Source organism: Mustela lutreola, chromosome 8 (assembly GCF_030435805.1).
Source record: "Mustela lutreola isolate mMusLut2 chromosome 8, mMusLut2.pri, whole genome shotgun sequence".
In the NCBI taxonomy this organism is placed as follows: Eukaryota; Metazoa; Chordata; class Mammalia; order Carnivora; family Mustelidae; genus Mustela; species Mustela lutreola.
In genome coordinates, this window is record NC_081297.1 from 109,893,660 (window position 1) to 109,918,290 (window position 24,631).

At 43.9% G+C, this 24,631-nt stretch overlaps 1 protein-coding gene across 2 annotated transcripts; it reads right to left on the minus strand.

The window, feature by feature from the left end:
• Nucleotides 1–4,839: 4,839 nt before the first annotated feature.
• On the minus strand, nucleotides 4,840–23,815 carry CSRP2 (cysteine and glycine rich protein 2). 2 transcript variants are annotated; one of them, XM_059186396.1, is made up of 6 exons: nucleotides 23,791–23,815; nucleotides 12,778–12,890; nucleotides 9,983–10,151; nucleotides 6,697–6,826; nucleotides 5,932–6,025; nucleotides 4,840–5,147 (listed from the first exon to the last, which is right to left on the minus strand). In XM_059186396.1, exons 2-6 carry the CDS (start codon nucleotides 12,887–12,889, stop codon nucleotides 5,071–5,073), a joined length of 582 nt encoding a protein of 193 aa, XP_059042379.1. In that variant the 5' UTR covers nucleotide 12,890; nucleotides 23,791–23,815; the 3' UTR covers nucleotides 4,840–5,070. The 2 variants fall into 2 exon arrangements, with proteins under 2 accessions (XP_059042379.1, XP_059042377.1); XM_059186394.1 differs by lacking the exon at nucleotides 23,791–23,815 and adding an exon at nucleotides 23,320–23,450.
• Nucleotides 23,816–24,631: the final 816 nt, after the last annotated feature.

Below are 24,631 nucleotides of genomic sequence, written 5' to 3' on the forward strand. Positions count from 1 at the left end.
GTGTGTGCTTGTTTATTTTGCTCAGTTCACTTCAAGAAATTGATGAAACACTGGTAGTAGTACCTGTGATATAAAAAGGTTATTCTGTGTATTTATATTTGGGTCAACAGACAAGCGGCAGGACTAGAAATTAGCAAAAGTAAAATGTGGTGGTAGCATTCTTTCAAAATGTCCAATTCTGTGTGTATGTACATGTATGTGATTAATACTTTTTAAATAAAAGGAATAAATTTTTAAGAATTTTGCATTCCATAGAATGCATAGAATTGCTCAGGGGTTGTATGAATCTCCAAGTTTTAAATGTAAGTATTGTCTAAAGACACCAGTAAAATTTTGGAAAAGGAAACCTAGCGAGCATTGATCTCGGTTGCTTCAGCTGTGCATGACAGCTTTAGTGGGGAATTTAAAAAGCAAAGTTTTTGAAGGACCTCTTTCCTGCCTGTTCACAGGATTGTTTATGGTTTGAGAACCCAGTGGTATTAAATATTTTCAGATTGGACTGATACTCATTTCATAATTATTTTATGATATTTAAAGTGATGCATCCAGAGCTGTATAGAACTCAAGTAACAATATTTTGAACTAGTGTAAAAATGAAACAAATTCTACAGCAAGTCATCAGTTTCATGGCAGGTGCTTTCCTCCTCCTCATCGTTGACTTGTCTGGCTCCCCCAGCCCTTTCCAGTTTGGTAGATTGTACTATGATAAGGATATCTGGTTCTAAGAGTTTATAGAAATAACTGGAAACAAATGATACATATCAGGACAGTTAGTCTTAGCTTTTTGTCAAAAAGTAAATCTTCAGTTCCATAAAGTTGTAGGTTTAAGAGTTATTTATTAAATATATTTATGTGGTGTATAAAATAGAAAAGTCTGTAACTCAAGTAGAATATTCAAAATGTTCCTTGATCTAGGTCAGCTAGGTCACAAACTCTAGGAACCAGATGTGCCTTTTAGAAAACTTTTTGAATGAATTTGTATGAATTTTTTGCTCAGAGAAATTTTACAAGAATATTGATTAGACATTTATTTGGATTAAAAAATACTTTTTAGTAGGCAGCAGTGTTTCGAGTACTCAGGAGGGACTGTTTCCTTACAAAGCATCAGAAAGCCTCATTGCTGCTGGTACTGCTTGGATCTGTAGGTTTATAGTTTTTCATCAAGTTTGGAAATTTATCAGTCATTGTCTTCAAATATTTTTTCTCCACCCTGCCCCCCCCTTCAGGAAACTCCAGTTACACATATATTAGGCCAGTTGAGATTGCCCTACAGCCCACTATGAGTTCATCTTTGAAATTCCTTTCCCGTGTTTACTTGGATCATTTTTATGTCTTGAAGTTCACTTAAATTTTTTTCACATATATGGTTTAGTCTGTTGTCAATACCATTCAGTGTATTTTTCATCTTGGACCTAGTTTTCACCTACAGTGTTTGATTTAGACCATTTTTTATATCTTCTGTATCTCTACTTTTTTGAAGATATGGAGTATACTTACAATTAACTTTTAATATCCTTACCTGCCAGTTTTCACATATAGGTCAGCTTGGGCTGCTTTTGATCTTTTATTATTATGGATCATATTTTCCTGCTTCTCAGCATGACTAGTAATTTTTGATTGGCTGCCAGATACTGTGAAGTGGGTGTGGATTCTTTTGTATTCCTACAAAAAGTGCAGAATTTTTTCTGGGATGGAGTTCTTTAGAAGCTTCCATCCTTTCAGGTTTTATTGCTAAGCAAGATTTGTTAGACAGGACCAGAGCAGTGTTATAGTTTGGGTTAATAATTCCCCATTGTTGGGGCAAGCAAGACCTGTGTGCTCCCTCTAAAGCCCCATGAGTCGTGTTTTCCCATCTCACCAGTGCGAGTAAACAGGCACTGTTCCCAGCTCCATCTGAGCACCAAACTTTGTTCTCAATCTTTGTGTTGGTTTTTTGTCTGGTCTTGGATAGTTATATGCACGCACTATCAGCACTCAGCTGAAGACTTGCAAAGGGACGGGGGTGGGGGGGAGGTTGTAGTTTGCATGTTTGTGGGGTTTTCTGTGCAGCTCTCTCCAGTCCCTTGAACTCTGTTGCCTTTATCCCTCTGGACCCAGCTGAGTCAACTCAGAATGCCTTCCAGCCTTGCCTGTGTTCTCCCTCTTTGCACGTAAGCTACAGCCTGGAAACTCCCAAAGCAGTTAGCTTTGCTAATCCCAAGACTGATCTCATTTTCCCCATAACTGTTATTTGTTGCCTGTTGTCCAGTGCCTAAAAAACCTTTTTTTTTTTTTTTTAATGTAACTTGTGGTTTTTGTTGTTTCAAGTGAGAGGGTAAATTTGGCTCCTGTTGTTTTCACTCTGCTTTAAGTAGAAGTCTGAGTTAATATGTTTTTTTAAGTTTTTGTTTTAATTTCTAATAGGGAAAATAATGGCAGATGTAATTTGTCATAATCAAAAGCTCCTTGGGGGTCCTCAATAATTTAAGCATGTAAAGGTGTCCTGAGATTAGTAAGTTTGAGTACCAGTGGTCCAGACCAACATTTCCTAGTCCTTAACTTAAGATATTAGCGGTTCCTTAGATAACTAATTTGATAGAAGGCTCTCAAGTTAAAGCCTCAGCCACAGGCTCCCAAAGCTTTCAATATTGCTAGGATGTGAAATATACATATATGGGTGTGACCTATACATATATGTAAATATACACGTGTGTGTGTGTGTGTGTGTCTGTGTATTGATATGGACTGATAGCAATACTTGTTAAATTTAACTGATCTTGAAGACTTTTTGGAACTAGAGTTGCTAGCAGTCCTCAAATATACCAAACCAGCACAAGGAGTTAAAAAACATCCCAAATTTTTCATTTTAAAAAAATTATATATTTCCATACAGCACTTTTAATATCACATTTGGATTACTTTAGGGCTACCCTATTGACTTATATCCAGATGTTGGAAGTGATTCCTCCCAGAACAGTCTACCCAGAGCCAATTCCCTTTTCTGCCCCTGGAACCACTGGTAACTAATTTTACAGTGTTGGAGGTGTTTTGTCATAGCTCCTGATTTAAGAATAATTTTGAGTGGATAATTTTGAGTGTGCTTATTGGGTAGAAATCTCAAATTACTAAGCACCGGCATTTAGAGTATTTTCCTCTTGGGTATCTATGCATATCTCCAATTTCAGAAACTTGGTAGGAAAATGTTGGTTTTGTGTGGGGAAGTTTTATGTGTTTTGGTTGTCTATAACTACCCCATCAACCACTCAAAAATTTATTGGCTTAAAACAGTATTTTTGCTGACAAATCTCTAGTTTGGTCCGCAAGAGGAATAGTGTACTTTGTTCCACTTGGTGTCAGCTGGGATGGTTCAAAAACTGGAAAGTGGAATAACCTGAAGCCTTGCTTATTCATGTCAGCTGGTACTGGCTGAGAGATCTCTGCCCAAGCTATGGCTGTAATATCTACACGTAGCCTCTTCATGTGGTTTGGGCTTCCTCAAAACATGGTGGCTCAGTTCCAAGAGTAAGCGTCCGAAGGGAAAGAGGCAGGCAAAAGCTATACTGTCTTTTCTAACCTAGTGTTGTCCATTATACTGTGCTAGTTAAAAATGAGTCATTAGGTTTGGCCTTTATTTGGGGGTGGGAGAAGATTAGTCTTATTTTGGTGGCGATGTCCAAGAGGTTTCAAAACAACCGCACAGAGAATTAGAAGTTACTTCGTAACTCTTCTTCAATTCAGCCTATCTCCATTTATTGCTGATTAACTTCCCCAGTCTGCTTAACAAAAAGGCATTCCCCTCTGCCACAGTGGAACTTGCCTTATAAGACATAAATGAGGTGCTCAAGGCTATGCTGCATGAATTCTTTCACTTAGTGCATCTTCAAGATTGACTTCTTCCCACTAAGTTTCTGCTTATGTTTTTTATGTCCTACAGAGCACACCCCCTGTAGCTTTTCAAAATAAGCAATATAATGTGTTAAAATAAAATAGGCTTTGGGAAAGATTGAGATATGCTCATTGATCACGTTGGTCTAGTTTTACCAATACACATTTACAGACCAATTTTCACACCATACCGCTGAAAGGTTGGTCAGTCTTTGATAAAGAACTAAAAGTTTCTGGGGAAATAATGAAAATACTCTGTGTATACTTAATGTTCCTTTTCTACCTGAGTCAGCTAAATGTGCAGGATAATGCAGTATTCTTTGCAACTTACGCAGGATTGAAATGTTTGAGAAAAGCACTTCAGTTTCCAGGATTTAGTAAGTCTGATCTATCAGATCAGAGTGGAGTGGAGTCTAAAAAAAGTCATACCAAGCCTCCGAGTCTGAAGTCCACAGGTTGCTGTTTGTAACAATCTTTAGATTTAGATGCATCAAAAGAATTCTCAATCTTTGTTTAACAGTGTGCTCACCACCCTGGGTCATTGTGCCTTTCTGAGGAGCTTGTTAGAAGGGCTTCTACAGCCCCCCACTTCTAGAGAGTCTGTTTCTGTAGGGTCTGGGACTCTGCCTTTTAATACTCCCAGGTGATTGTAATGCAGGTTGTCTAGGAACCAAGCTTGACAAGAGAAACGACCAGCCAAAGTGGGGAGGGCAGACAGGTAGGTGGGAAATGCTGCTGAATGCCATCTCTGCAGAGCACTGCCTAGCAACCCTCACTCTTGAGGCACACTTGCCAGGTTAAAAGAGATCTTTTCTAACAGCCGTGTTGTAGACATTAGCCTCATAAGTCAACTGTGTAATGGGGTGGACTCTCTTTAACCACTAGTGTGCAGGTAGGTACCTAAAATGACTTTCTGCTATCTGAAATCACAGCAGCTTCTACAAAAGGTTACCTGAGAGTCCGTGAACAACCAAATCAAGCTAAAGTTTTATTTAAAATGTAAAAGAAACAATTCTTGACAATGCTAATGAATAAAGCAGAAGGATACAGTGCTCTCTTCCTACTAGTCAGCCAGCCTGTCCATGTATGGGACAATAGACAGTACTTAGGTGCTGGCAGAATTTCACAGTAGTTTAGTGTTAGATGATCTGTGCCTAAATGATGTCGGAATTCTCAGTGTGTGATCTCGGTTCTGAGTTTACACTTTCACTGAGCATGAACAAGGGCTCCTGCTCCTTGGCCATATCCAAATCCCTTGGGCCCGAAGTTCTTTGCATAGCATCCTATGAAAGAAAAGGGAGAATTAGTGGAAAACCATCACGCTTTGCCAGCACTGCTTTAAGACCCATGAAAGAACAAATCCTTAGAAGTTAAAAAAAAGTTTGGCATGTCCAAAAGAGTTCATTTAAGATCTAAAATGAGTGATGTAGAGGTGTCTGGGTAGCTTATTTGGTTAAGCGGCTGCCTTTGGCTCAGGTCATGATCTTGGTCCTGATTATCAAGCCCCACGTCAGGCTCCCTGCCCAGTGGGGAGTCTGTTTCTCCCTCTCCCTCTGCTGCTCCCCTTGCTTGTGTTCTCTCGCTCAAGCTCCCTCTCAAATAAATAAAATCTTTAAAATAAAACAATGAGCGATGTAGTGCGTATCTTACCGCTAGCTACAAAGGCAGGTCCAAACAGTCTGATTCCACAGTACTCAGCTCACGGTCCCACTTGAGTTACAAGCATAAAAATCAGGCCGGGCAAGTGACACACTTATCTATTACCTTCATATATTCATATGCTTTGCTGAACATGTAAATTGGAAAGAAGACTCTTTAGAGTGAGGTTTTTTTCCGTCCTATTTGTTGGAGAATTTGAAATGACCAGAACTTGATTGTATCATCTCCAATTGTTCTGTGGTTCTCTGTTCCTTGTAAGCATCTCTAGAGCCTTTATTTTTAAATAGCCAGTGGCAATCCCACCCTTCCGCACCGTCACAGGTTTTTTATAATGCTGGTGGCACTTCCTGAACCAATAACCGGTGTGGGATATTCAGACGGAACAGTAGTAACAGAAATTAATTGTACCTTTACAATAGATTTCACCTTCTTTCTCAGTCAGAGTTGTGGATTCAAGACTCTTGCCACACTTGGCACACCGGAAACAGTTTTTGTGCCAGGGCTGGAAGAGACAACCGAGTAAGTGTGAGAGGTTGGTTTCTTACAGTAGTTTAGATGCTGCAGCAAGTGGCTCGCAAAGATCAAGCCAGCTCGAGCCCCTGATTGCTGTGGTTCAACTCCAACAAAAAGCCTGGAACGGGGGGCCTCCCCGGACCTCCATTCTTGGTCACCTGCAAAAGGCAGGGGTTCAGTCTTCATTCACAGAAGACATGGCTATGTCCCCACGAGTGCTCTCAGACCTTGCCACGAGCACAGCCTGCTCCTTCAGACACTCCCTCTTTGGTGGCTGAGAACAGCTGCAGCTCCAAGAGGTGACGTGGTTAAGGAACTGTCTCAAATGCACACAACAAACGAGCACTGTTCATGACACTGGCTTCCCACTACCTGGAATAACCTGCGGAGTCCAGGTTTGTTAGCTGTCTGCCTTTTCAGTTAACCTTCAGGAGCAGCCCTTATGAAAACAAGTTTCTTTCCAACACAGATGTGATCTAACAAGTTAAGGGCATCACTTCAAAAAGTTAACGACTCAGATGGAAATCTAAGAAAAATGAATCCAAGGCATATATTTATTTATACAAAAGACAGAGTACCTGAAGGGGATGGGGAGGGGAAAAGGGAGAAAGGGAGCGGAGAGGAGTCCCTCCCAGCTAGCAACTCAAGACAGAACTTTACCTTTCCAGCTCCAATGATCTTCTCAGCAGCATACACGGAATCCCCACATCTGGAACACTTCTCAGCTCCTCCGTATTTCTGAGCAAATTTAGAAGTGTTTGGATTTGTTGTAGGCCTGTGGGGTTGAGCACTTGTAGAAAGGGGAAAAAAATTAGGCAAGATTTAAAAAATTGGGCAAGATTTACCAAAGGCCCCTGCTAAGCCCACAAGGCAGGTGCAGCCAGAAGCTGGGACTTCACTGCTAAACTGTCCCACAGCCAGCAGCCTTCACTGAACTGACAGCAAAGAAAGGAGGACTGAATCTCAAGTGCCAGCCAGCTGGTACTTCAACCTACTTATGGACCCATTACAGCCCCCAAAGACAGATGAGTCCCCAAACTTAAACATCTGAGTCTAAGAATTTATTGAATCCTCAGTGCTTGCCTGTTCACCAAACAATTATGCTTTGCTTTATAAAACCTACAGTGGGCATATTTTTACCCCATATTCATATTACTCTTCACTGGAATCCACCACTGGAATCACAGCTAGTTTTTGTTTTGTTTTGTTTTGTTTTATCATAGTTTGAAAAATCACTGTTAACCTAACCAGTTAAAAGTTTCTGCAAACAGGTCAGTAGACTTAGTCATTACAAAAGTTAAGCGTGATTTACAGATTAATTTCCTAGTATATCTTAAGTAGGGGGAAGTGTGAACAAACTGCTTTCTTCATGGAAAAATATTTCAGAAAGTTTGCTTATTACTGTATGTTTACTTTTTCTCTGGATAGTTATTTCTGTCACTTGTTTACAGTCACTGGGTAAACTTTTTTTTCTCGCTTTCTGTAATGATTTCCCCCTTCAGTATGTCGGTGTAGCTACTCTGCAGAACACTGCTGTGGGCTCTGAGATTTAAAGAGACCCCCTCAAATCTCACACATCACTTGAGCAGATAAGAGGACAGCAACAGCTCAGCAAATGATGCAAGTGTCCCATTTTTTCCTACTGGAAAAACAGGTGTTTCTTTTTTCTTCCTGACCTATAGTTTAAGTTACATACATACTTAAAATAAAATGTTAATTTAGAAATACTCCCTTTTCATCAAACAATGTATTCAAACTCTTCACCTGTTTTCCATTTGTTCACCTCCAATGTATCCATGTTTGGGCCATTGTCACGGTTTGCTACCCTTCCATTTGATGGTTTCACACACAGCATCTTTTTAAATCCTCTTGGCTATGGCCACTGGAAATTTTATTTTGAGCAGCAAATACCAGTGCATTACTGACTCACAGTATTGGTATTTTTGTCACTAAGATATGCACATTTTTTTTAAAAATCTTTACAACCTACTGTATATAGTTCCTTTTAAGAGTGATCTTTAAAGGTGTATTCACAGTGATTTCCAACATTTGGAGTTAGGAGTTTCCCTGGAAAAATTTCCAGTACATTCTGTTAATAAGAACTTAATGGAGATCATCTCCTCTCTCCCTGCTAATGACATCACAGGGTGTGGATAACTTAACCTCATGACAAATGAAGAAGCAGGGGCTCAGAGAAACAGTAAATTGGGGAGTCTGAACTGAAAAAAGCAGTTGTGCCTCAACGAAATGTTCCTGCCCACATGGCGCCGTCTCCCCAGGAGATCCCTGTGAAGATATATGGTCCCCATACGTTATCTTTACCATGTCCCACAGGCTGCTCCAGACCACAGTTGCTCCCAGAATTCAGTCACTGAGAGGCTTCTGGAAAAGGAAGTCTCTACATCTGGTCCTAGTATGTGGCCAACTAAGATGGGGAAGAGGCAAGGGCCCTGATCGACAGGCCAGTACAAAGGGCTTGTCAATTACTAGAGAAATGGAGAAGCAGGAGGAGGTCAAGAGGAGGGTCCACTGGTCTTTGTGACTTTAAAACTATGGCCACAATCACTGACTGACTTTCGGGATTATGGATGAATTTGGTTTTGTTTGGGGAAAGGGATATAGATGTATGTGTTTCAAAAGATTTGAAATAAAATCTTAGAAAACAAGAATGGATTTTAACAAACTGGAGTAGAAGAGCAGAACAAGAACAATGAACTTCAACAAAGACTAAGGTAAGCTGGGCTCCCACACGTAATGGCACGCAGTGTTGAATGAGTCCGCCCTTGTACAGCTGGTGCACAACAAGACACCATGGCTCCGAAACTGAGTGTGGAAAAAACCCAAAGAACAGACAGGTAGGCCTCAGTGCAGTAGGAGCACAGGTGTGGGAGCCAAATGGACGTGGAGTCAAATCCTGGCTGTGTCACTTACCTGTGGGACCTGAGCCTTCCTGTCCTGTCTATAATAAAATACAAAGTACTAAACTCATAGTTACTGTAAGGAATATATAAAATGAACATAAATGTTCAGCAGACAATAGACACAAATTATTTCAGGCACACCATAATACACTGTGTTTAAGATTGTAAGATTGGGTGTTACACTGGGTTGATTTCCAGGCTCTATGATTAACTAGCAATGTGACCAGAGGCAAGTCACTTAATTTTCATTGTCTAAATTTGCTGAGTAAGATGGGAAACCCTATTTTGTTGGGTTGTGAGGATTATATGCAGTAACATGCTAATACTGCAGAGTGGCCAGCTCCCAGGGCATGACTAATGGTCTTGTCCAACAAAAGGCTATCTTATTGGAGTATTACCCAGTTTTGCCCTCTTCAGTATAAAATGGATGTGAAAAATACGAAGTTCAAATGATGGATTTATAGGGTTAAAATAGGAATTAAGAGGAAATTCCAAATGAAAAAACTAAGTGAAGTTGAGCAGAGTTACACCTTGCTATTTTGGTACCGGGAGCTTTTAAAATTTAATACTGCTCTCTCAATCAAAAACAGGAAATAATTTCCATTTTTAAGTAAGAATTTGCAGGAGAAAAATAATTGCTTGGTGCTTATTGCTATTCTTACATGGAAGGAGTGACTGAGGACTTTTCACTGACTGCTTAATTGCACCTGAGAAATGTGTCTTATGATTCAGATACTACATTTTGGTATCATTTGCTTTCATGACATATGGTCTCCAGAAACACTGTGAGATGGAAGTAAATACAAACCATGGGCTTTTGAGAACATAACTCCATGATACATGGGAGGCAGGTACAAAATCAAGCCTAGAAATCACTGGAATAATCAATGAGAATTTTGCTGGGTCCCAGACTGTCCATTTCAAGCTTAAAGAACAGTCATTTGTTTATACTAGAAAACTGGAATAATTTTTTGTGCTTATTTTAAGCTAAACATCTGAAGGTAAGAAACAAGGTCCTAACTTACCTCTCTGGCTTGATGCCCAGCCTTTCACCGCGGTCCATGTTGAGCGTGCCAGCGCCCTGGCCATAACCGTAGCCCTTGGGCCCATATTTCTTTCCGTAGCAGGATTTGCAGTAGATCTCCTCATCGTGAATTGCCACTGTTGTGCTATCTAAATTTTTCCTGCAAACCACTGAGGGGGAGTAAGTTAGACTTTTGGAACCATGCCAGAGATGCCTTTTTCCTTAGAGCAACGGTGGTCCTGACATGTGGTCTACAAGGTATAGGCTCTCTCACATTCCTTTTCTCCGGCAGTTTTCCAAACACCAGAGATGGCATCTGGACTGGGTCAGCTACAGCTGAGGACGATCTGCCTCTCTCCATGGATGGGACCGTTGTTTCAGAAACATACCAGAATTTTTTAACATCCTGAAGCCTCAGACTTTTCTACAGGCTTGGCCTCTCTGGCAGGAGGGAGAGAAGTTTCAGAGATGGCTATAATTACATGAACAAAGGGAACACAACACTTTGCTCCCAACCCTCAACACAGTCTTTTCCCACCTCTTCCTCCTAGTATTGCAAAATCACAACCTAACAAAGAACAAAAGGGTGGCTGAGTGCCTTGTGGGAGTTGGCTCTGCAGCCCTCTCCCCCAAAGAGCACCCCCCCCCCCATAAAAATGAATTAAATCCAGAATGGTGGTTTTCATCACGAGTCTAGATGGGAAAAAGTATTACTGTTTCATCTCGTCACCAGCTTCTCCAGCAGTGATGAGTATGTCTGAAAATCATAAAGTGGTCTGCAGTCTGCATTTGTATTTCCCTTCTGTCCCCAAGGAGAACGCATTCTTTCTTGATGGTTTTCTTGCCATAAGACATTTCCACGTATCCCACTTCATAAAACTGCCAAATGTCATCATGTTTTACCCAGACATTATTTCACTTTCTAAAACTTCACTAAAGCTTGAGAAAAAGGGAAACTGTGAGGGAACTTGCTGGTAGCCCAGCTGGGCAGCTGGAGATCCAAGATGAGTGGACAAGGAGATTGGTTCCCTCCTGTTGCAAAGGGTGTTGGGCGGGGGCAGGCAGGGAATGCAAGGAGGAAGGAAGGACAGAAAGACGGCAGGGAGAGGCGACTGGCTGGCAGAAAGCAGTTAAAATTGCAACGTTTCTGTTAAGACTGTTGTCTTTTCAGAATGACATCATCTACTCTGGAACCTTGCTTGTTGAGTATCAGGCCCTGAGATACATTTGCTGGAAGACACCATTCACCCAAAACCACACATTGCTGAAGAACAAACACCCTTAACAGAATACACAGAAATACGAAACGGTTTCAAAGACCACATATCTCTTAACCAAAGCAAGTTCACGGATACTACTGTCTTACTATCCTTCCTTTTGTCCTCTCTCTTCTCTACAGATTCTTCTGGGTTTACATGCTCTTCTGAATTATATTCATAAGAGGCTTGAGTCAGCAGAGACCATCCTCGGTAGTAGTAAAATCGCCAGTAAAGATGCAGATATTAATAAACAGTGACTTTGTGACAGTAGAGACACTTTCACAGCTTAAAGTAGATGAAACTAAGAACAGTTTCTAAAGTATCTGTATTTCTTCTTTGTTCACATACTCTTGGTTTCAAAGCTGTTGAAAAATAGATTCCTTAAAAAAAAGAAAAAGTAACTTCTAAGAGAAAAAATGCTTAAAGCAGACCTGAGATGTGGTACCTATTATGGGGGCGTACACAGTAAATACAGGTTATATTTTTATTCTTTGTAACCACGACTTTCTGTTGTGTCTAGTTGCCTGCCGAACAGCTACACTATAAAAAGGTCCCAACATGCTGAATGCTGGTGCCTTGAGGGAAAAGGACAATTAATCCCTCTTACTATGTGCAGTTTCTAGCAATAATTCCCACTGAGCAGGACTACAGATGTGTCTGCACGTATGGGTGGGTTCGTCACATTAACAAATCCCCCATCAAAGAAAACTGTGTCCTTTGAGTCCGAAGACGACTAACAAAGCTTTCTGCAGCGGCTTCTCTCCTGCTTGCAGCTGAGAGTGCAGCAGTCACGAGAGGGGGTGTGCAGGGCGAGGGGCCGGGTCTCATCCTGTCTCTCTCACTGTCCCTGAGGTGCTGTCTTCGGAGGGAACAGGCGTGTGCTTCATGCCCTACTTCCTGTTCTAGCAGACACTGACCGTTTTAAACCAGCCAGAAACCGTAAGAATCCCCAGCTTACTTTGATGGGATTTTCATACCCTACGTTCCTTTCCCTCAATTAGGGTGTCAATAACCAGAAATGACTCTGAATTTTCACTAGCAGAGAAGTTGGGAATTTCACTCTTGTTAGACACTGGATTTCAACGAATCGTGTGCCAAGAAGCCAGCCAAGGGCTTTTTCAAAGAGAAGGGGCCCCGCTGGGAGGAGAAAGCTGGGGTGGAAGAGGAGCCACCCGCGCACTCCGCAATCAGAGCCCAGCCCTTACCGTGTGCCAGAAACTGGGCCCAGTACCAGACGATAAACAACACTGAGCTCCTCGCTGAGCCCGGGAGACCGCAGGGAGAACGAGGAAAATACAGTAAGGGCTCAGTGGAGGGTAAGAGCGGTGGGGACACAGCCAGGCCATGTGTGGTGGGTCACCCGGGCCATCCTTGCCGCCATGCTGGGCCCTCATGCTGTCCAGGACACAGCAAAACCCACTGACACTTCTGAGATAATCTTTGTTAACATCACCACAATGTCTCTCCTTAAATAGTAAATGGAGGCTTTTTAGGACATGTGGGTCCCGTCAGAGGTCGAGCACCGGGAGCTACTTACTGCACAAAAAGCAGCAGCGGTGGAAGCTTCTCCCGTCGCACTGCACCTCTTCCGCGTGGTACACGGTCCTCCCACAGGCCCCGCACTTGTTGCCACCTCCCCAGACGGGCATCCTGAAGGAAAGAAGGATGCGAGAGAATGTCCCCACGCTCTATGAGATGTCTGACAAGCTCTGGGGGAAACCGCTCTAACCACATCTTGAGAGGCCCGCGTTCACCCCAAATCACCTCCTCTAACCGCAGCTCTTTCATTAGCAAACTCGGGCTTGTGGGGCACACGCTGTTTTCCTGCAGGACAAAGGAGGGGCATTCAGAAAGTTACAGGTCGCCGGGCACAACCCAGACTAGGCCACCAGTGTCCTGGGAGTTAAGAAGGACAGTGGGAGTGGGACAGCCACTCTTCTCAGTGATGGGTTCTGAAAACTCTGCTGAAGAACACTTGGGAGAGGTTCTTGTTACACGTGGCATTGCCACCAGATTCTTAACATGCACCAAACACAAGCTGCGACTCTTTGGAGAGAGAAGACAGTGCTGAGTCGCTGTGCAAGAACGAGTTCTGTATTTGTCCGCTGGAGTTATGCAGAATTACAGCATCGATAATTGGGTTTGTGACTTTACAACAGTAAGCGTGGAGCCTTGCTGTAACCACAACAAACAGCCCTCCAGATGGGGGACTTAGGTTTCTCTGCTTCACCCCAGCCCAACCAGGGGTTGTTTGCCCCTCTTTAATAGGCCTGTCAGTCCGTGCAGAACACGCTACCGAGTTCCCTCCCCGGCAAAGGGAACCATCTGCTTAGTGCATCTGAGCACCATGGCCTGCCTTCATGGGAGAGCTCCAGGTCTGAATCCTGCTATTTTGCTAGGATGTGGGGCTAGTGTGCCCTCATCTCCCTCCTCCATAAACCAGCCCACCCGGCCGCTGTTTAAAATGCCCACTTGGACAAGACCAGCACAGTCGGCTGCCCCTGTGCTACAGAAAGTTGTCCTTCAAGGGTGATGCATTTGTGAGCCCTGCCCTGGGTGGTGTCTAAACACACAGTGAAAGAATCCCTTTCTTCCGCACCATCATTTCCAGGCTTCCCTTCTGTCAGTGGTGTTTGCAGCCCTTGGTGGTGAAGTGTCCTTGGATGAGATGCGCGCCTCTCTAGGAAACAGCTGGATGAGAAACAGAGACCTCCTTCCTAACTCGGCCGTGGCTGGCTAAATAAGGGAAGAGGAGGGCTGCAACGTAATCCACGGAGGAATCTTCCGTTCTTAAAAAGGAAGGTGGTAAATTCCCATCCTCCAGCCCATCCGACAGTGTTTAAATGATCCAGAACCCAGTGACTCCCTGAACACAGAGATGAGGCCTTTCCACAAGCAAGTTGTAAAGAATCAGTCATTGTGTTGGCCACATTTCTGAGCATACGGTGTTCTCTCGACCCTCTTCTGGTCACACCTTCCCCCAAGTTTTCTCCGGGGAAGCAACCATCTCTTTCTTGGTCCGTGCACTTTAGAGAAGTATTTACTAAAACGTGGTATCCTGGCGGTGGTCCACCACGCCTGGTGGCAAGTCAAGATGAAACTCAGGGGAGGGACGCCTGGGTGGCTCAGTTGGTTAAGCAGCTGCCTTCGGCTCAGGTCATGATCCCAGCGTCCTGGGATCAAGTCCCACATCGGGCTCCTAGCTCAGTGGGGAGCCTGCTTCTCCCTCTGCCTCTGCCTGCCATTCTGTCTGCCTGTGCTCGCTCTCTCCCCCCATCTCTCTCTGATAAATAAATAAAATTTAAAAAAATAAAAAATAAATAAATAATAATAATAATAAAAAGAAAGAAACTCAGGGGAGAATTTAGAACCTTTGAACAGTTTTATGCCCCAACAATAAAAGCATGATCAGTGCACTCATCTTGTTCAACAGCAGAGAATCAACCCGTACTTGGAAATTAAAACAAAAGAACGAACCGTCCTCTACCAGACAGTTTGAGAAACACTGGTTAAAGGGTACTGACTGCCCTCAACTCCAGGGCTGGGCCTGTGACTTGGTCACGGCAATTAGGTCACTGCAGCCCCTACCCCCCATCACAGTGACTGATGCAGGAATGGGCACACAAGTCAGTGAGAATTAAACCCCGGGGCTTTGGTTTAGGACTGTGGGTGCAGGTGTGGAGCTGCAGTGGCTGTCTCACCACTGCAACCAAAGAACCTAAGAATGAAGGCAGCACAGAAGAGAAGAGATGTAGAGACTGGGTTTCAACACTTTTTGGCTGTGCCTCGTCTTATCCTGGGCACTATGTGAGCCAATAAATTGCCTCTTCGAGTCGTTCAGAGACGGAGCTCCTGTTCCTTGAAACCAGCACATACAAAGAGACCTGACAGATACGACTAGTTATCACTAAACTGCTGGTCTCAGCTTACAAAAGCCCCCTTGCTTATTCAGACAGGACATAGGTAACTGCAAGGGTCCACCAACATCACCGGCTACTGTGAAGGCATCCATAGAGGATCAACAGCTAGCAACAATGGAATAAATCTGCAAGCTTTCCTTTAGTAGTTGCATAGATCAGTTATTCCCTTCCCTGAAGAGAGGTGCTCCATTGTTTAACTCCACAGTGAAATTTGAGCCTGACTGTCTCAGCCACAAAGCCCTGGCTCCCTCAGCCTTCCCCTGGCTTGAGTCTGGAGTGCAATTAGAACACTGACTTTGCCCCATGGCTCCGCGTTACCAGAGTCCTGGAATGCTCATAGAGGCCACAGACATCTGCTGGAAGTACCCTCGTGATTCCAGAGGAAACCTAAAACCAAATCCAGGCCCCCAGATAATGACCTTACAATTCCTTAAAATTGGATCCCAAGCATCAACAGCCCAGCTGGGTTTTGAAATATTTTGTGACTGTTAAGGCATTTCTCGTATCAGAAAGTGTACTATTTAATATCAATGTGTATTTTACATTTTCACACCTATTTACTTTGGTGCTGTCACCAGGAAGGAACCAGATCTCCATCAAGACTAATGCTCTCTTGGGTTATCTTTGAATAGCATTTAAAAGCACATTTTTCAAAAACAAACTCATTACTTTGTTATTCTCTATCAAACAGCAGTTTGGATTTTTACAAAGGGAAGATCCTTCCTTTCTTTATGTAATTCACAGTTACTTCAATTCACTTCTTGTAAGTCAAGTCTGATTTCTACTGCCCATACCACACAACCAAATGAGTCACTTTTCAGGAAATACCCATCAAAGTGCTACAACATTCAGCTTCTATGTTAAAAGCCTTTTCCCCTCCTGGATGGGGACCACATCTCTGTCTTCCCCATACCATCTCCCAGAGCAGTTGGCACATGTCAAAATAACTTCTGTTGTTTTAAAGAATTCCTCCTTTTTCAGCCTGTCTGTACAATTCCCAGTCCAGTCTTACGCTGATCAAGACAAAGGTAGCACTGGTCGTCTTCTCTTTGTCATATTTTTGGATTCTAAGTAAAATCTCCAAGTCGTTAACATTTTAAAAGTTCCATCCAATTTCAAGGCTTTCCTAAGGATTTCTGCATAAATAGAGCGTCCTCAAAAAGCTTCAGCTGGAGTTATACTTTATTTTTTATGCTGGATACGGAGTAGCTGGGTGTCCCTTACAGTATTCTCTATTTCGTGTATCTGAAGTATTTCAGAATGGAAAAAAGGGAGGGAGGGAAGGAGGAAGATTGGTTGGTTTGGGTAGATATGGGTTAATACCACTGTTAAAATGGCTGTGCAACCTTGGGCTTAGTTTTCTCATCTGTAAAACAGGGAAAGGTAGTTCTCTCCACCCAGCGGAGATATTGTGAAGATAAAAGAAAGCGAGCAAATGTGCTGGCAGACATCAAGTAACTGTGAGCTTGAAAATGGTGGTGGTGGTGGTGGGGGTGTCTCATACCTTCCATCCTGCTGTAAGCACTCCAGTACAGAAACCCACTACAGAAGGGCATAGCTCAGAGCCACAAACAGGGTAAAGAAAAAACTTAGGGGATTAGTCACTCCTATACCTTCTTTGGGGACATAAAAACACACTGCAAATACAACACTAGTTCCATTTGTGAGGCCTAGGAAATGAAGTTCAAATTTACACGTTGAGGGTGAACCCCAGTGGACTTTTCCTGAATTTGGCAGGAAGAAGTGTGATGATCTTCCATTTCTGTCACTGGGCACGGCTATGCGTAGAAAAGAATTCTAAAGCTTCGTGGTTCCTACAAGCCTTTGGCTGCACTACTCCACAACAGCTGACATTAATCACAGCAAACTGGATTTGCACTGAGCAATCTGGGCTGCATGCCTTCCCCTGATCCTATGCCTTAATTTACAGAATGGTAAGAGGAGAAATGAAATCTCACTTTACACATAGTGCGCGGAAGAGGCCAAACACAGGCTTATTCTCTGCTTCTCCGTCTGTTCTCTGTTTTTCAATGTCTTTGTGAAAGAGTTCTAACACTAGGATTTATCCACTGTGTTAGATTAAAAAACTTGGTTTACATCTGAACACCTATATCCAATTTCTCTTTGCTGCTTCTCCCCAGGCAAAGACACCACCCAAAATTTCGTAAGGCTTACCCCGGGAGAAAATTACTATCGTCCAAATCTGAGTCACCTTGTGGTAAAGTGACTTCATCCTCTCGATAACCAACAAGAGCGGCGCAATGGCCACATGCATCATTCTCACACCACCTGTTCTGCATTTAGCATCTTATTTTAGAATCTGTCTTGAATCCACCAGTCTAGAGTCTACATGTCGCCCCTTGCAGTGTGTTTCTGCTCTGATATTAGAGGTTTGGAGTGATTTCGTCTCTAAACCCGAATTCTAAATACTTCCAGAAGCTCTGACATTTTATTGCTACATACAGGGTTTTGCTATTACCTAGAATCTGGCTAGAATCCAATTTCTCGAAAGGGAGATTTACTATAAACCAGTTTCATCTTGAGACACACTTGGAGGGACCACTAGTGAAAGAATATGTACATTAAGGGGTGCCTGGGTGGCTCAGTGGGTTAAGGCCTCTGCCTTCAGCTCAGGTCATGGTCCCAGGGTCCTGGGATCGAGCCCCACATCTGGCTCTCTGCTCGGCAGGGAACCTGCTTCCCCTTCTCTCTCTGCCTCCCTCTCTGCCTACTTGTGATCTCTCTCTGTCAAATAAATAAAAAAATAAAAAATCTTAAAAAGAAAAAAAGAATATGTACATTAATTGCATTGTCCCGAATTATAATGATTTTTAATAGAGTTTGAGAGTGGTAGTTAATTGGAAATTAAGCATTACTCAATGCCCATTCTAAAAATGTTTCCTTCTACTTAACCAAACTATCTGGTTAGTCTACTTTCCTTATCTAAGTGAGTACTACTGAACTAAGGATAGACTTCATGTCTCAGTGATCAGCTTGTTTCATCCCGCTCCTACCAAAGCCACATCTTCAAGACAACTCAGCCTAAGGGTGAATTAAGAGCATGGATGTTGGAGTCAACAAAGTCTCATTTCCTTCATATGTAAGATGAGAATAAAGTGCCTTTCCTACAGAATTATTAAGATCATGAGATGAGAACATGCTTATAGGAGGCACTCAAAGTATGATGATATACTCAGTATACTCAAGGTAGGATGTTTTTTTATCAATCCTTACCTCCCACTCATCTCCTATAGCCACTCCCTCATGATACCCCTGATCCCTCCCCATCAGGTGAATGGACTTTCTGTCCTTCCTCATCCAGCTAAACCCTAACTTCTTTTCTGTATCACAAGTAATGCTTCTAGGGTAAGGGCAGCTAATAAACAATGTACAATGCTTTCCCGTAAGAAGATTTCACTGAGTGTATTCATCCAGCATTTCATATCCTGGGTTAGAACTGAGGCTGATGTGGTTGGTTATAAGGAGGGGCCTGTTCCTCGGGGGGTTCTGCTTGCGTGGTAGAACGAGGGAAACCAATAATGACGCTACCATAGAACCTGTGACACAGAGTTACAGAGAAAGGGATTCGGAACATCTGCATGGTCTACTTGTATAGCGATGTCAGAAACCATTTCATTTTGTAGATTTACTGATAGTGGGCTCCTGGAACCGTGTGTGAAGACTCTGAAGTTCCGTCAAGATTCTGCACTGAAGATGGCTGTGATTACACATGTCTGCTATGGGAACTGCGGTGCACATGCCAGCTTTAAGACCTTCCTGGTGTAAGAGAAAGAGTGCGGAACTTAGATAAAAGGTTGAAACTCAGTCAGCAGCTCTGTTATCTTGGCCAAATTCCTTAACCTCAACTTCCTCCACTATACCTTGGAACCTTGGAAACGGATGACAACACTCTCTCATTGCGTGGTTGGAGGATTTAATAAGATAACGTTTGTGAAGTACCTGATAGAGGGCTTGTACTCCACAAATGCCGGCTTCCTTTGCCTTCAGCAGCACTGTGGGGCCTGAATCTGGCTACAGAAGTTCAGGTGTTAGGTGACCTGCTGAGGTAACTGACCTCCAAACACACCAGTCTGGGCTCCAGAACCACAAGCTGTCCCCCAAACTCCCAAATCTGATAGAAGGGTTGAGACCATCTCAGATCACCTGAGAATGATTGATCCTTGAGTTACCAAATTACTTGTACACAGGAATGCTCTCTTCTCTGACCAGTCTTCATGGCTCTAGCTACCACTGAGAAAGTGTCTTCTATGGGCCTGTCTCACACTCGAAGTGCTACTCTCAGCAAAAAAAGCTCTCTAGCACTCTTCTCCGTTGCCCAAAGTCTATCCTCACTACAGAGGAATCCCTCTTTCTTGTCAGTACGTTCTCCTATGTTTACCTCAGCCTCACAATTAAGTACTAATTCTATATCCTGTTTCCACTTTTGTCTTCAACCTGAGGTACAGCAAAATCCTTGACTCAGATTTGGATACTACCTGCCAAATGACATATTGCAATTAGAATGCAACTAGGCTACAAATTTGGTCACCATAACCCCCAGCATCTGCCACAGCAATCTACAATCTGCGCAAACTGCAAGATACTTAATTATTCAAATAATTTAATGTTATTATGGAGTCAGACCAGGGTTTATATGCCAATACTACTGCCTATTTGCCAAATGATGTGACATTGGTTATTTGATCTGCTAGTTTTCTCATTTTAAAAATGGAGATAATGCTTACTTATTTCATAAACCAGTTCTCAGATTAAACAATGTATGGAAAGCATTCAGAATAGTGCTTGCCACATGGTAGGTAATAATAATTACAAGTACTTATATAAAATTTATTATATATGTTACTTATATGAAGTAGTTTACTTCTTGTAACTTATTTAACCTTCATAATGACGAAGGGAGACATTATCATTATACCCATTTTATGGGTAGAGAAGCTGAAGTATAGAGACATCAAGTGGCTCGTAACTGTGACACCAAAACAAAATTACCAATTCAGTTTAAAAATCAATACCAATAAAATTCAAATAAGCTATAGAGTTTGTTTCACTGATGTTTTGCTAAAAGTAAACCACTGTTGGCAACACAAATACACAGTTCTGACTTCTCTGGTTTTGGCGCCAGTTCTTTTAAACTGGGCATTTCTTGTACTATGTGAGGAGTCGAGTCTCTCTACACTTTTCTCTTTCAGAAGTACTGTGAAGCCACCAACAAACCTTTCTTCTAGGGAGCTGGGAAGCTATGCAGCTGTAACGTATTTATTACATGGCATCTAGCCTCTTTTTATTAGTGAAGGATAATTAGTAGTACCGTTGGCACAACGAGACAGTAAACAAAAAAGCAATGACCCTGATATCCTCTGCAAATGATTCACAAGGTACTTCCATTGGTTCTTCCCCTTGACTTACACCAAAACTAAAAATTTTTAACAATCAGAACTTGTGCCAGCTTCCTCCACAATCTAGTCTGAGAAAACTCCGACTCAGGATTCTTCAAGTGGGACCACAGTTTCCTTGAAATACTGGGGACTGGTGAACTTGGTACTATGGACTTTATTTTATGCACTTAAAAACATTTTGGAAGAGGGGGCGCATGGGTGGCTCAGTGGGATTAAAGCCTCTGCCTTTGGCTCCAGTCATGATCCCAGGGTCCTGGGATCAAGCCCACATTGGGCTCTCTGCTCAGCAGGGAGCCTGCTTCCTCCTCTGTCTCTGCCTGCCTCTCTGCCTACTTGTGATCTCTCTCTGTCAAATAAATAAATAAAATCTTTAAAACACACACACACACACATTTTGGAAGAGGATTCAGACATTTCACCAAATGGCCAGAAGGTTTCACCACACAAAAACAGTTAAGAATTACCATTCTGGGTAATCAAGGCCCCAAGGGAGTCTAAAGATCCCCACCCAACAGAAATCCAGGGATGCCATGAAAATACCAGCCCAGGACAGGACACAGTGCCTGGAAGGAACCTGTGAGTATCCCCTCCAGGCAAGGCCAGTAGATACTGTTGAGTTGGCTTTCACTGAGAGCCACTTCCCCATATATTCAACAAAGTTCACAAGAGGGTCTAACAACAAGGAATCCTTCCCTGGCTGAGGTGGGCTTTGTTCAAGGATCAAGATCAACGTGCCTTATGACAATCCTCATGTATATGCTATTACATCCATTTTATAAGCTGGAAGTAACAGGTGAGAGAGTAAAGTTACTTGCCTGAGGTCATCAAACCAATGGCAGCGGGAGCTGCAAGAGACTTGGGGGACAGGTCAGTTCTGCCCTTTTCCCCAGGCAACGACCCCTCCCCTGCTAGGAAGCTTGCTCTCCCAGCTCATTTCATTTAACTCATCCTTGGCGGAGAAGAAAACTTAAAGGCCCACATCTCCATGGCCATTTATTGGCAATGTTGAGGCCGAAGCTAAGTTTCTACAGCTCATTCATTCATTTCTGTTCCCTCTATGCTATGCCAACATTATTGCTGTTTTAGTATAAAATACAATTTCCCACAAATCCAAGTTATTTGGCAATTTCATCAGACCTTTAATGAGTATTGCTTTCATCACAGTATTTAGTGTATCAGTATTTGTATCAATCAATATTTGAATACATTTGGAGGAATTCATTAAACATTTATGATCAAAACCTCAGATCAAATCTGCTAATGTTATCTATTGCCTGAGTCCAGTGAAATATTTGTCCCCCACAAGTCTTAACTCCTTCTTTTCTTCATTCAATTAACCAATACTGGCTCTGGTCCAGCTGTGTTTAAGGCACCCAGGCAAGTATACTGTGACTCTCAAAGACTGATGAAATGCAGATCCTGCCTCTTGTATTTTCACTCTAAAGGAGTGAAGAAAACTAGAATCCGGAGTAGAAAAAACACAAATACTGATCACGTGCCAGCAGCAGTCAACCTGAGAGAACAAGGACAAGAGAGAGTGAGGGAAGACCAGGGTGGACTTTATAAAATCAGTTACGGTTTGGTATGAGGTTTTGAAATTACGTGATTCATTTCAAGAATCCATCACCCATCTCTTTCCTGAAAAATTATAGCCAAATTTGTGGTTGTCCTATTTGAATTCTTGGCATTTCGTAAGTAGAGCTTTAAAACAGGTTAATTAGGAAAGGACTAAAGAGACCAATTTTACTGCCTGAGTTAAAAAAAAAAAAAAACCCTACTACCCCAAATTAAAATATTTTCTATACTGAAATCACATATAAAGTGAAAATGTGCTTGTCTGCTGGCTGCAAATAAACCAGGTTAAACATTTTGGGCCACTACTTAAACAAATATCCTTCAACAAACGTCCGGGCTTGGGGAAGGGGGAGGAAGGTTGAGTGTCTCCGGGCTTAGATACCTCCTCCCCCAAGGGGCTGCCTACGTGGAGCTTTGGAACTCAGGATGTGACTTTCAGGACCTGTTGCTGAATTTCACAACCAAGCAATATGGCTTTCCTGTTTGTACCTGAATTGTAGAAAGTTCCGGAAAAAGCTAGGAGTGATCGACCTGATGTTTCACTGCTGTTCTTCAACATTTAAATTTCAGGGCTTGGTGGGCAGAGACCACCAAACAATGGGGATGCCAGAAGCTCCGTACCGCAGCAGAGGAAGGCGTCTGGACTCGCGGTCTGTGGAAGCCCCCACCTCACTCCCAGGACTCCCAACCAGCCCCTGGTAAGGTCGCCGTCTGCGCAGCACACTTCGGGCAGAGGGGACCCCGAGACTTGGATCCCGCCCTCCCCTTCCTGGAAAGAGAACCAGCTGCTGGAGGAGGCTGCCCAAAGCTGCTAAAGGCGGATTAGCAGCAACGCGAAACTCTGGGTCCCGCCTCTCTCCCAGAGAAACCGGTCTGGAGCAACCCGCAGGAAGGTCACGCACTATTCTTTATCTGCCCTAAAGGCCCGGGATCCGACGACAGGGCGGGGGCAGCTGCGGGGAGTGGGGCAGGTGTGCGGAGGGGGTGCGTGGGAACCCGCACGCAGGGGTGAAGAGACTGGTGCAGGGGCGACAAGGGGAGCTCCGGAGGGGTATGTCAGAGGAGATGGGAGACGGCCGGTGGGACGTCCTGAGGACCCCGGGAGACTGTGTAACCTCTCCCCCCACCCCCCGGGTAAGTGGAGGCACCCCTACCGCCCCTACTCACTCGAGTCGGAGGCAGACCACGCACCGCCGGCGGAAACCGCAGACCCAGGGCGAGAAAAGCGCGCGGGCAGTCGGGAACAGCCGCGGAGCGAGCGCCGCGCCCGCACCTTTTAAAGACTGCCTGGTGGGCGTGGCCTGTGGGTCCCGCCCCCGCCCCACCCCGCCCCGCCCGGCGGATTCCTGGACCCGCTCTGCAGGGCTGGGGGCGTCTAGCGTGGGGGCTGCTCGCGGCTTAGCTTCGGGCTGGAGACCCGGAGACAAAGGGCAGAATCCCGCCTCTTCCTGCTGTTTCCCGCCCGCCTGGCATCTTCCCACGTCCCTGGACCCTCCCGCCGGCCCTATTCCCTCTGCCTCCCCACGGGACCGGGCAGTTTCCAGAAGTGATTAGCAGCTAGGAAAGGAGGCTGCCTTAACCTACAGACACCCTGAGACTGTCCCGTCGGGGAAGAGCCCCCGCCGCCCTGAAACGTACCCTTCTCACCGCGGGCGCCAGTTCTCCCTCAAGAGGTAACAGCCCAAGGTCGAGGAGGCTCCCACAAGTAGAGAAAAGGCCAGATCGGGGCTTTCCGCCACCCTCTCCCTTGCCTTATCCTTATATGTACACTCAACGTGATTAACTTCCCCGGTGGAGAAATATTCTTGCTCCCATTTCCAGCTTCTGGGAATCCACAACCTTCCTGTTCTTAAAGAGCAAAATATCTCATCTAGACTAAATAAATGACGTTACGAAAACGCCTCATTCCCCAAGTGTTTTGAGGGCATGGCTGCACAGGCTGCTGGAGGGAAGTAACCGAAACCCAGCCAGAAACCAGGGCACCTAAGGGTCCAAGGACGCCAGTGACAACGCAGGGGGCCTCTTAGCTGAGCTGCAGGGTGACTTATGGTTTTAGATGGGAAAAAAATAAACAATACTGGCTATCCGGTTCACATTCTAGGCCTACTGATGACCTCTGTGCCAGAAGCCACGATCCCTAAGAATTGGTACATGGGAGAAAGGGAAGCTGGAAAAAGGCTGTTACTGAGACTATTCCTCCATCCACAAATGCAATAGCTTGCTCTCTGGTCCAGAGCTTCTCAACCTGGGCACATGACCTTTTGGGGCTGGGTAATTCTTTGTTGTGGGGGCCTGTTCTGTGGATCCTAGGATGCTTCCACCCACCAGATGCCAATATGGCCCCTCTGTCCACTTTGTAATCTTTGATGATTACAACCAAAATTTGACTTTGCCAGATGCCCTCGGCGTCAGAGGGCATTGATTGAGAACCACTGCGCAGGTTCACATCTGCATGACCACTTGCAGAATTTGGCTGCCG

Coding starts and splice junctions, on each gene's coding strand:
- CSRP2 (XM_059186396.1), bottom strand. CDS start 12,889: ATGCCCGTCTGGGGAGGTGGCAACAAGTGCGGGGCCTGTGGGAGGACC. Junction 6,827..9,982: donor CTGGGCATCAAGCCAGAGAG/GTAAGTTAGGAC, acceptor CCTTTCTACAAG/TGCTCAACCCCACAGGCCTA. Junction 5,148..5,931: donor AGGTGAAATCTATTGTAAAG/GTACAATTAATT, acceptor TTTCTTTCATAG/GATGCTATGCAAAGAACTTC.